At 41.7% G+C, this 12,510-nt stretch overlaps 1 protein-coding gene across 1 annotated transcript in view; it reads right to left on the minus strand.

The window, feature by feature from the left end:
- Positions 1 to 12,510, minus strand: part of pou6f2 (POU class 6 homeobox 2) — a gene marked incomplete at its 3' end in the record, with an annotated part of 66,694 nt that overhangs the window by 2,556 nt on the left and 51,628 nt on the right. Inside the window, exons 7-9 of the mRNA XM_079181781.1 lie at positions 7,940 to 8,149; positions 5,897 to 6,050; positions 2,427 to 2,595 (exon numbers count right to left, since the gene is read on the minus strand). Coding sequence (XP_079037907.1) covers positions 2,427 to 2,595; positions 5,897 to 6,050; positions 7,940 to 8,149 — 533 coding nt within the window. The remainder of the gene's footprint in view (positions 1 to 2,426; positions 2,596 to 5,896; positions 6,051 to 7,939; positions 8,150 to 12,510) is intronic.

Below are 12,510 nucleotides of genomic sequence, written 5' to 3' on the forward strand. Positions count from 1 at the left end.
TATGTTCAGGCCTGAAGGTTTACAGCCACGAACCAGAGTCTTTGAGAAGTGAATGCTTAAAATAGGCCCTGGACGATACGCATGACCTGAAATCTACAGTATGAGAAGAGATTTACCTCGACAGCGAGAGATATGACAGCTATTATTTTTCATACATCCTCGGGTTGGTTCACTTCTGATACATTTGTGCGGTTTAGTTAAAGCACGACCCGTTTCAGATACTGAACTGCTGATTGATAAAAAAGGCACGTTTATATAGCGTTTGTCTGTTTATAGATATTTAGATAAGACTCAGATAAGGCTTAGATAAAGGGAGAAATGGGTGATATGACAATATATACAGTGAGACAATATCATTTGTTCAACTGTCAGAGATTGTGCCAAACTGTTTATACTTGTTTATTAGTATCTCTGGCATTGAATGGGACTGTTTCATGGCAATGTCATCTGACATGACTTTGAAATACGTTAAGCAGCTTGATTTGTCATGTTTTTTTATCACAATATATAGTGATAGATAATTACAAATACCGTAATATTATTTTATTCACATTGCTCAAGCTTACTGTCAGGAGAGTTGGCATCCAATGCTTTGTTAGAGTCTTTGTAAAGTTCACTCATCAAATATTTGTTAATGTTAGTTTTGCTACTTTTAAACAGTATTTTATGAGGCCAAGTTCTTAAAAGGCTGCTTCATGTTGAGTATAACGAAACACTGATCCTTTTAAGAAGTTCAGTTTAATCGAAAAAAAACAGAAGAAAATATTTTTTAATTTTAAAGAAAGGTATTGTGTTAATTGATGCTGACTCAAATGAGTCTTTTGAAAGCGTTAGCTAATGAGGAAAGAGTTTATAATGGTGCTAAAAACACTAATAAAAAGGAGTTTGAAATGTTTTCCATCTTAAATTGTGTATTTAAAACGACAAATGTGTGCCAGTATTAACATTTTTCTACACATATTAGCTAAACCGAGCCAAATTTGAGGCCGAAGAGGACACGCTGGCACATCATCGGCTTGATGATGCCCTCTTGTAAAGCCTCTGCCTGTTTAGATAAACTAATAAAGTGCCTGGAAACATACTGAGCAATGAAAGGAGACGAGATGGAAGCATCTGTCAGTGTCTGTTCACTGTCTGGGTTCAGAGCCGGAGCCCCAGAGCTACCGTGACGTCCCGTTTCTCCTCAAACTTCATGTCTGTGTTGATGTTAACTAAACTAAAGCATGTGAAGTTTGCCCCTCTACTTAAAACATCAGGATGTCATGTTCAATGTCATACAAACAAAAAAAAATTGTCTTAACGGCATGAATAACAGCCCACAGAGTGTTTATTTTTGAAGCTAATGGCTTTTAATGTATGTTATAAATATTTGAATTATGCCTGGCTGTAAATATTTGATGTGTGATTTCAAGACTTTAAACATTAGTCAGAGCTGGCTGAGCCTCATAAGAACCCCGGCCCCTGTGCTGCTTCACATTTTATCGGCTGTTTGATGTTGATGTGATGACATTTTTAAAAGTGCGTGGCACTGTGTCACATAACCAGTACAGGTCATCAGCAAAGTACATGCAGAGCGACATTAAAATTAATACGGGAATAGGAGCTGAAAACAGGGGAACGCTTGTCAAGAACTGATGTAAAACAGGATACAATTGTGTTACATCTCGTGTGTTTCTGGCAAACAAAGGTTGTCAAACACACATATCCTTCAATTAGATTTTAGAAAAGACATTTAACGTTTACTAATTTGGTAACTTTTAAATTATTCTTACACGTTAAATTGTTTTTGCATGGTTGAATAACATTTTACTATCTGGTTCTCTTGAAAAAGTAATATTTGGGCATGATGTAGCCCAATTATTCTGACTTGAATGAGAAATGTGGCTCATTTGGTGTCTTCATGCTAAATGTTAGTCAAGTGGAAAAACAGGAGGGAGGAAACACTGATTGTCTGATTGTCTCATGAATATATAATGCACAATTTATGACTAAACTGTCCTGGTGGCAGCAGTAAAACATGGCAATCTTATTAACAGATCATCGGCGTCAAGCTCTCTCATGTTCAGGCGGAGCAGCCGGCGTCAGGCCTTAGTAATTATTAAATGCTTTAAGTGCTTCGTGTGTGTATTTTACATAAGTAATATCCGTCTGTCATGTCAGCGACTGGAAAGCAACGGAGAGGAGGAAGGGTAAGTACAGACATGAGAGCTTCGTTTGTCAGGGTGGTGCTAGTCAATTATGTATTTTAATATCTTAATAATGTCTGTTAAAACACAGAATGAAAAATAGATGGCAGTTATGAGCACCAGACAACTCAAGTGAGGCTGCACGACTTTACCTGCTTTCATTTGTTAGAATTAGGACGTATTGATCAGACATAATGAACCATTTGCTGTGTGAGTTTTACCCTCTCCGATTGTTCTTACCTGCAGATGGCAGACTGGCTGTACGCCGGCCCCTCGGCGGCGCTGAGCGCCTGGCCCACCTGAGTCTGTGTCAGACCCAGAGACAGCCGGCGGATCTTGAATGCTTTGGCAAATTCACGAATCTCCTCCAGGTTGACCCCGTCCACCTCGCTGGGGGCGGTCTGCGGGTCTACAACACAACACACACACACACACATCTCATTTTATTAGCCCTCTGCTCCTCTGTTGCTTTCCTCATTTTGCAGAGTGAATGAAGCAAACAGCGAGACATATGTGATCATGGTCGTCTCTAAACAGCTTTTACAAAATAGTCCCGCTCTGGGTCAGAACTTATTATTTTCTCTCTGCCCTTCTGCTGTAAACTCTCAGAGATGTTTGGGCGAATAAATTCATCTGAGGTGTGAATGCAGGCGTGCCATGACTCTGACTTGCAAGAGTAAATCTTTAATCCAACTATAAAAGCATATGGACAAAACCACATGACGCTTGTTGATTCAATAGATGAGCGGATAGACACTGGAGGTCCTTTGCTTTTATCTCATCTGTATGAAGACACATATGTACTAAAGCGAGCCCTCTCAAATACACATTAAAGAACACTGAAAGACATTACTTCACACAGTTGACCCTGTGTGAAGACAGCTCAGGCCTTCACACACACCCGCACAGACGATTCCCGGCTCCAGTCCGACACAGAAAAGTCTTTATGCAAACAAATGCCGTTTCATGTGAGCAGATCTGAAAAACTTCCATGAAGCATTTTGACAAATCTCCCTGCTAATAAAAAGTGATTTCACATTGTACATCAATGTCAGGTGCCCTGGCATCCTGCTTACTAAAGCAAAGTTTGTGCCTCTGAATTATTCATCTTGGTCATTATCAATGAATTATTAAAGGAATCCTCCAAGCGTATTTAAGCAAAAATCTATGGGGCTGCCATCTCGTTGTGCCTCATAAGTGACGTGTAGCGTATGCGGCGTGCTCCAGACGTGTGAACACTTGGAAGATGGGGGACTGGAGACTCCGAGCCGACTAAATGGGAGGGATGAGCACTCACAGCTTCGGGTCCCATCATCTCCACATTGATGAGCATCTCTTCATCATTCCCCACAGAGTCTATTTACTCAGTGGTTTAAAAGACTAATGGTACTCTAGAGTAACTGCTCTAACCTCTGGTTCCACATTTGTCTTCAGACATGAAGTCACAACCCAAAGAACAGTATAAGATTCAAACACTTCTAATCTATTTTGCAATAAAGAATGGGGCAGTAAAGCTTTCACAAAACTAACAGAGAAGTAAGTAAAATGTTTGGAAAGACAAATTAAAAACACTGAAACAATAGAAACTCCAAAAGCTCCTTTTCCCCCACAGCAATAGTGCACTACTAAGGAGACAATAACAAGTTAAACACAAAATGTTTCAATTGGAAAGGAAAATGAGAAACATAGACACAATGGAGTCAAGCTTTTGTCTCCGTCTTTCCTCCACTTGAGGTGAAAGAATGTTATTTTTTCATCATTGACCTGAACGAGACTAAAAGATGATGACGTTTGTAGTTGTGACTTTCATTTAAATCTACAGAGACTTAGGAAATGTGACAAGGAAAAGTGAAGTACTGTTCCTCAACAAGTTTAAAAGCTTATTTACACCTGCTACTGACATGTGATCTGTATTTGCATGCATTATACTGTCTTTGCATTTACACCTGGTATCAATAAGTGTCCTTGTTATGTCAATTCTAACCGCACTGTGATCAGATACCAACATGTAAAATCAATAAATAAATATAAAGTTAAAATGAAAACAACCTGAAGGCAAAGCGTTGCGGACATTCTTCTGTGCGATTGACATTTTCCCATCTGATTATTTTTAAATAACAGTAACAGACATTCTCTGCTTTTTAATCTGTTTCTGGCACTTTTGTTTGTGGCCGGCGAATGCAATGACATTTCATCTTCTCTCCTCAGCCGACGACTCTGATTCTGTCATGGGATTTTCTTTGTGTATGTATGCGGCGAGTGATATTGAGAGGAAGTGATATGGCTCGTACTCAGCATAAAGCATTAATTCTATTTACTGCACAACTGAGCCACAATGATTTTGTGCGGACTCAAAAATGGTTTATATGATTTTTTCCAGGCTACAAGTAAACACACGAAACACGGTGTCTACAACAAGTTGATCAATGGCGACTTGTTTTTTATTAAATTCAGTGGCATTGTAGCTGCCTTTGAAATGAGTTTACATAGAGTTTAGGGGAATCGACTGACAAATGAAATGTATCTGAATAAAACAGAGTTTTAAAAGGCTACGGCTGCATGCTGACAGGCTGTGGCCCAGTGATTTATAGGCCCACGCATTGGAAGAATGAAACTTATGTTCATTAAACATAACACACGCCACGTTGGATCGTCTAATAAACCAAAGAAATAACAGTCAGGAAACATGAAACAATTGCAGGAGGCGGGGATCAGTCAAAAGTTGTCCACACAGAGAGTACTGTAGATACTGTGCGGCCGCCATGTTGAATCTTTAAAGGGACAGTTCTGCCAAATTACAAAACATATTTTTATTCTCTTACCTCTGCTATTTAGCCATTTAGCCTAAGTTTTGAAATGTTTGCCTCACCTAAATACAATGGACGTAAATTGAATTTCACTACTCGAAACATTCAATACTTGCATATAGAAAAATCTGCAGCAGCATGTCGTCACAGACACTGTGTCCCTGTTACTCTAGATATTCCACAGAACATGTTGTCATATTTCATAGGGAATATTTATTCAGTGGAAAGTAGTTTGAATTAAAACAATTCACAGTGAGGTCTGTGTGCACTGCAGAAATGCCCTATGATCTGTCCATATGATTTCTGTCTATTCTTGGTTATATAATAATTATTCTTATCAAGATTTCCTTTAATTCATTATCATAATATTTCTTTTCTATCTCTATTTTTTTTATTTCTTATTTTTAAAGAGTAAGTTGAGGGATATTAAACATATTTTTCCTCTGTACCACAGAGCTCCATTGTTGTCCAAAAACGATCAAATATAACGTCAAAACACTGAGTATCATGTTCCTCACATTGTAGTTTATTTTGAACAAATACCACATAAACCGTCGTGCTGCTGTAAATACTAGAGCACCAAATGTGTATTAATCGTCTGATGAAAATACTCCATTTACTCTTGTTTGGGTGACGTTTGCTAAAAGCAACAACGCTCAGCTGTTTTAGGAAATAATTTAGCTTTAAAAAAAAAAAGAATGTATATTCTTGTGACCCATTTTTTAAGATTGACATCACTAGAGTTACGTGAGAATATGTTTTGTTGTTATGTGGGTGACATCACCCTTCAACACACATTCACTGCCATATAATATGTTCGAAGAGTCAGTTGACTTGTTATGGTTCTTTCTTCCATGTATTTGGAGACATGTTGTGTTTTCGTGAGCTGTGTCGGACACTTACTGCTGACCAGCTGCCCCACGCTGAGAGCCGAGGAAGAGGAGGAGGTGGAGGAGGAGGAAGAGGCCTGGTGGAGAGGACTCTGTCTGTGGGGCATGTGGAGCAGGTTGGACTGAGACGATACCGGGCCTGTCTGACCCTGCTGAGCCTGAGGCAGCTGGACACAAACACACACACACACACACAGCTGATATAATATATTGACAGCACGCAGTACAGACAAATATCCATTATTTCCTCTCCTACATCATCACAACAATTATCATTTATAGGTTATGGTGTCATTATGGTGATTGGAATATAATATTAAATCTAATTAACTAATCAACAGATATTAAATTCGCCACTTAGAAGCTGAATGTAATGATATCTACCTTCTACCTTGTGATGAATAAATGTTAATTGCTGCCTGCAGTATCTAAACTGACAGCGCAGAATATAGTGTCAATAGTCTGCTCAATAGACTACAGCAGTGGTTGCTATTGCAGGAGACTGAGAGTGAACTCAGGTACTCCACAGCTTCACATCGCTTCTTTGCCGAAAACAACTTAGTTTAAAAAAAAGAAAAGAAAAGAAAAGAAAACTGCTCGTGACAATTAGAGTCTCCTCTCTCGTCATCAGACCTGCGAGGATGCCAATAATGGCAGCCTGAATCTGAAATATAAATGTGGACACAGCAGTCCCCATATCAAACATAATTCATGATCCACAAGCTACGTTCTCTGATGGCGAAAAAACAATGTATTTTCATGTTTTATGCACATTTGAATTGCTTTTACAAGATCAAGATGGTGCGTCTTCTCTCTTAAAGCGAAAAGCTGTCTCTGCCACGAGCTAGGCCGGCTTCTCCTCTCCTTCTTTGCTATTAATTATTTTCTCTGTGGCATGTGTTTGTTTGGATGGTGGGGGGGTGTCAACAGCGATGCACACACTGTCAGGACTGTTGACAGGCACTGAGAATTATCTAGCTTCACTGGAAATATTCTAGACTGCAGACTCTGACAACCGTAAATTATGCCCATGGAACAATGTGTACATGCGGGCTTTGAAGTGGAGACAAAAGCATAAACATTATTACAAATGCATTAATTCATTCAAGAGTATGATCTGGTGTTTTGGGGAGCCGTCCATCTGAAGTTCATCCATTCTAAACTGTACAGGCCTTCAGTGTGAACTTTTACCCTGTAATTCTGCGCTGACATCGTCATTATCAAGTCAATAACATGTTATTTGTTGTGTGCATGCATCTGACTGCACAATTGAACACTGTATAGATCTTCAAGTTGGAAGTAGAAAATGTTTGACAGTTTTAAACTAGTGTACAAGAAATGAAGAACGTGATTGTTTTATGCGCCTTCCTTTAAATCAAAACAAAATACTTCTTGTTCAGGTCAGAGAGGACAAATCATAAGGATGGAGAGTGTGATTGAGGAAGGAGAGAAGGAGAGAAGGAGGGAGAACAGAGGCACGAGTGTTCGAGTTTTAAGTGGTGTGATGAAAAGTGTCTGTTTTTTTTTGGGGAGTTTGGGCTCGGCAGGGGCTCCCTGAGACTGAGTCTAAAAGGTTGGCTGACAAGTGCCTTCCAAACATGCACATGCACAGAGTGAAGCATGCAAACAAATACACACACACACACACACACACACACACACACACACACACACACACACACACACACACACACACACACACACACACACACACACACACACACACACACACACACACACACACACACACACTGTGAACAATTGTCCCAAAAAACATTTTCGAAGTGGAATGACGCAAATGATCGTTATGAGGTTTGAAGCAGGAAAAATACGAGGCGTTTAGCATAAAGCAGACCTGACTAGCAGCGCTGGAATAATGCTTTCATGAATAAACAGAGCTCTGGTCTGACTCCACTAGGTGTTGCTCATTCAACAGTTTTAAACTCATCTCCTGATCATTGTTGAAGCAGCAGTTTAGGTGTGTAATAACAAGCGGCTCTACCAGACACCTTCCTCTGTATCCGTGTGCGTGTTCGTGCATTAGAGTGTGTGTTACCTGCTGTCCGGGCTTGATTGGTGACAGCGTGATTCCCTGGGTGTTGATGACAGGCAGGATCTGATTGCCGATCACCGTGGCGATGATCTGGCCTTGAGCGTTGGTCAGAAGCTGAGGTGTAATTGGCTGTACCTGCAGTGCTGGGTTGCCACCCCCTGATTGGCTGGAGGGCCCTGCAGAGTTGGGCATCAGTGGGATTGTTCCAATTATCTACAAAGGGGGTAGAGAGGAGACGAAATCAGCCGGGCAGTTTTGAAAAAGAAGAAGGAGCAGAGAGGGTAAACGCTACTGGAGGTATCAGTCTTAATGATCTCTGCCGCTGTGAGCCTTTTTTTTTGGGGGGGGGGGGGGCTCTTTGGAATACAAAGCATGAGCCGGTCATTTAGCCGTGTTGTGAGGTTAATCAGAGCACTCAGTGTTTGAGTCGGTCTGTGTGTGATTTCTTTTTGTGAAAAACATGCACAAGTGTCCACTGAACATCTGTCTGGTGGTTTTACAGGCTGGAGCAAGTGAAGCCAAAGCAGACTGCTGGGAGCGCACTGCAAAGGTCAGCGCTGAATACCTGTGTGTGTGATGGTGCACACCACTGACTGTATTATCCATCACCAGGCCAAGCCCGGGATGAGTGTGCGTGTGTGCGCGACTGTGTGTGTGTCTAAGTGTGTTTGTGCTTAAGTGTCTTTGTCCGTCTCTGGTGAGAAGGAGTGAGGCTGCCGAGAGACCCCGATTTCACCCTCTCTCACACACCCAGAGCAGAGAGGACGAAGTGGAAGGAAAGAGCAAGAAAAGAAACAATAAGAGGGAGAAAAGAGGAGCATCAGAGAGTGAGACAGGACCTTGTGTTTCTAATTCAACTCTCAGGGGTCCCAGGGGTACTTCATCTCTCCTCCACCCCCCTCCAGCTCAGGCTTTCCTCTCCTCTGTGGCTGTAATCAGGAAGGGCAGATCAAAGGGGGCGGCAGAGTGTCACTGCAGCGTTTTAGCTCTCAGAGCTGCCAGAGTGTGGCCAAGAGTGGCGCTTTAGGGGGGACTTAGCGCCTCTTCACCATGATGAAGGTTAATGTCATCTGGGGACTGGTTCTGAGCAGCCGTGGCCCCGTCCCCCCGCTGACATCGCTCCTCCACCAAGCCTCATTACACCAGAGAGCAGCTCAACGTGCATGAGACGCCCATCATTCCAAATTCTGTTATTTGGCAACTGGACAAAAGAGCTGCTTTTGCAAAAAAATTGCACCGTCTTCAACTCTTCTTTTTTAAGTTCATATTTTAGTTTAAGCTTCTCCACCTCAACTCAAAACTACAAAAAGCTTCTACATATTATTAGCCAGGCCTCGTCCGGCTCCCTTATAGCCACCGCTGCTGATGTGTTTCAGCACTGGGTCCTCCTCCCCCTCCCCTCCCTTCGTCTCTTTGACATAATAGGGAGGGATCAGTGAGAGAAAGGTGGGCCGACAATCTGTAATTCATCCCTGCCACGGCTCATTTGCTTACGTTGCTTCGCATTAGGGGAGCGATAATTTATCTCTCTCTCCGCGCCGGCTTTACAAATGCGCTGTAATGCTCTCCTGCCACTTAGCATATTTTATTGCCCTGCCTGACGCTCTTGTCTCCGGAGTCCCACTGATCCCGCTTTGCATGCCGCTGTGGCAGGGAACTTGTTCCGCTCAATTATTCATCGTCATTGGACTAAGTGGTTGTTCTATAAGCATAATAAAATAGCAGGCAACTGACAGCTTAGCTCTCGTCCCTGTCCCACAATGCAATGCCTCTCCATCCGACTATCTCAGGCAGATGTTTCATGGCAGCGTCTCACAGCTCTTCTTGAGCTGGAAGGGAAACGTTGTTAGAGCAGTCAACTGTTTGAGAGCTAATTTATAGAGAGTAGGGAGGACTTTATTACTCGCAGGTTTACAGAGCATGGCCCTCATTTATAAAAGTATTATTGAGTTTATAGATTAAGATAATGATAATCAGACCTCAATACTTTTTTAGCGCTTCTGTAACATAAAAAGGATCAATTAATGATTGGTCAAATCTCGAACTAACCTTTTTTTCAAACTTTTCTTGTGAGACAAAAGTAGCAGCAGCAAACGTCAAGTTACTGGCTTCATTCATGTTAACGTTGCTAAAAATTCCCCATGTTTTTACTCATAATGTACACCAGTGAAGTTACTCTTAAGAAGGTTGATTGTGTGCTTCAAAAGCTGCAGTACTTTAAATAACCCTGCAGGAACATTACTCTCTGAACAAAAAGCCCAAATTTGATGGGGACACGCGATCATTTTCAGTTCTTCAGGTGCAGTTTAATCATAGCACCATTTCATAAATCTCTTGTTCACTGCTAAGGCCTCTCTCCTCAGTTATTTTTCAGTTTGTTCCCATTTATTTGGCTTCCCGTGTTTGCTTCCCGCTCCACTTCGTATGGCATGTGAGTAACGTGCCTCTCTCCACCCGGCAGAACTCATTAAGATTATGCTGCTCTTGTTTCCACAGAAATGTCATCTCATCTCTCCAGCCAGGGCAATCTGTATCTTTAGCCATGGTCGCCAGGCAATATCTCTGCCCATTTGCTCTCCTCCACTGTTCATGCGGTGAATTGAGACCCAGGAGGGAAAATGTTTGGGAAGTTTGGACTTGTGTGTTGACACGAGTCCAAAAAAGCTAACATTCAGGGCAAATCAAAGGCTAAAATAGCAGACTTATAATGGTTGAATCGACAGAAGACATTTCCTGGGTAAGCTGTCAGGTATTTTCTATTCATTTAACAGCCGATGTACAATTCTCTCAAGTATACAACAAGATGCAGATACAGTAGATTAATGCAGCAATGATTAGTTGTTTATTTATACAACAAAATCATCATTCTGTAGCTTGTTGCAGAGTCTAAAATGTAAGAATTTGCTGCTTTTCTGTGTTTTATATCATTATGAATGTATTATCTTTGGTTTTGGGATCGTTTGTCAGACAAAATAAGCAATCGGTGAACTTGTTGTCCGTCGAAAGAATAATTGATACTGAAAATAATCAATAGCTGTAGTCCTACAGAAGATTTACAGATTTACAGGGCAACAGCAGTTTGCACTGCGGTTACATTTAATCTAAGGGCTGGAAGCTTCCGTCAATACAAAGGGCACACTTGCTTTGCAGGTTAACCGTGCATGTGCTCCTTACCTGTTGTTCTCTGCATTAGTTCCAGCAGAGTCCACCTCAAGGGCACAGAGACCTCACCGAAGGCTTGGAATGCTGCGAGTAAAAGGGATGTATGGCCTGACAACCTAAATTTGGGGTAAAAGCGGGTTCCATATACAAAGCTAAGGAACCAGTGTTTATTAAACTGGGATGTTCCACACACACAAACCATGTCGGTGCTGTCTACACCTTTCAGGACGTGCGGTACGCTCCATGAAACAGCCCCTAATGTCCTCATTTCCCAACACAGTTTTACTGCCACATTAAAGCTGCAGGCAAAGTGAGAATTTGCATTGAATAGAAGATGCCACAAAGGAGAGAAAGAAATCCGGAGTGACAGTTAACAATATTCTGGCTTTTATCCACAGCCTTAATCACTGTTGTAGAGGCGGTGAGGATAAAAAGAGCCTCATTGATTCCCCTTGGAGAATAAAGACGCGGGGGCCAATATAATTAAGGTTTAAAAACATATTGAACTCCAAACGTCCATCAAACACGGCACTTTCCAAGGTCCCCAGAGCTGTCGCTTATGAAAAGGTCTTTTGACAGAATTATGGAGGAAGTTAAAAGGTCAAAGACAGTATACCATGTTTTAAATTCAAGCAACAGTGACTTTTTACTCATGGAGTACAGGGATGATAAAGATTGTTCTAATTCCAATGAAACACTACCCTGAATGAATCTCTAGGAAATACAAAGCAAAATGAGTTAAAAGCTGCTGCATTTCCTCCTGTTTCTTAGCCTTTCCATGCTGACATACGTTCTCAGAGTGCGTTTGGTGGACCTCTAGCCCTGTTTGAGGTATGTATTAGCCTGTATAATCTCCTCAGTGCTGGGGGGAAAGGGAGGGGCGGGACCTTCTGATATGGCAGTGCGTGTTTCAGAGCCCTCCGACTGTATAATGCTGTGGAATAATGAGGTGGGGAGTAAAGGCTGTAGCCCACGGCTTTGACCGTCTCTGTGACCTGATTATGTCAGGGACTGTCAGCCGCCAAGACACTACAAAAGCACAGAGCATCCCATCAAGTCCATATCCACAGTGATCTGTCCCCAGTGCTCCAGGCACCTTGTGAGTCCATACTGTCTCATTAGTGACGTTTAGCATCAAGCGCTCGCACACGGACAACACTTTACTATAAACAACGAGGCATGGTCACACTGGTGGACCTGGAACCCAAGTCCACTGGGCTAAATGTCAAGTTTAACAATTACAAATCAACTGTTTTTGCTTTTTTTTTTATTGGTAAGAAATGTCATGTTTTCACCATGTTTGTGTTAAGTTTATACTGAGAAGAGTGCAAGTGTTAAAAGATGAAACAGGGGTTAAGGTAAATAACAGAGTGGCATGAAAGGGCACATTGTCCATACAATTTTCCTTTAAT

This window comes from Pholis gunnellus (genome assembly GCF_910591455.1).
Source record: "Pholis gunnellus genome assembly, chromosome: 20".
Lineage (NCBI taxonomy): Eukaryota > Metazoa > Chordata > Actinopteri > Perciformes > Pholidae > Pholis > Pholis gunnellus.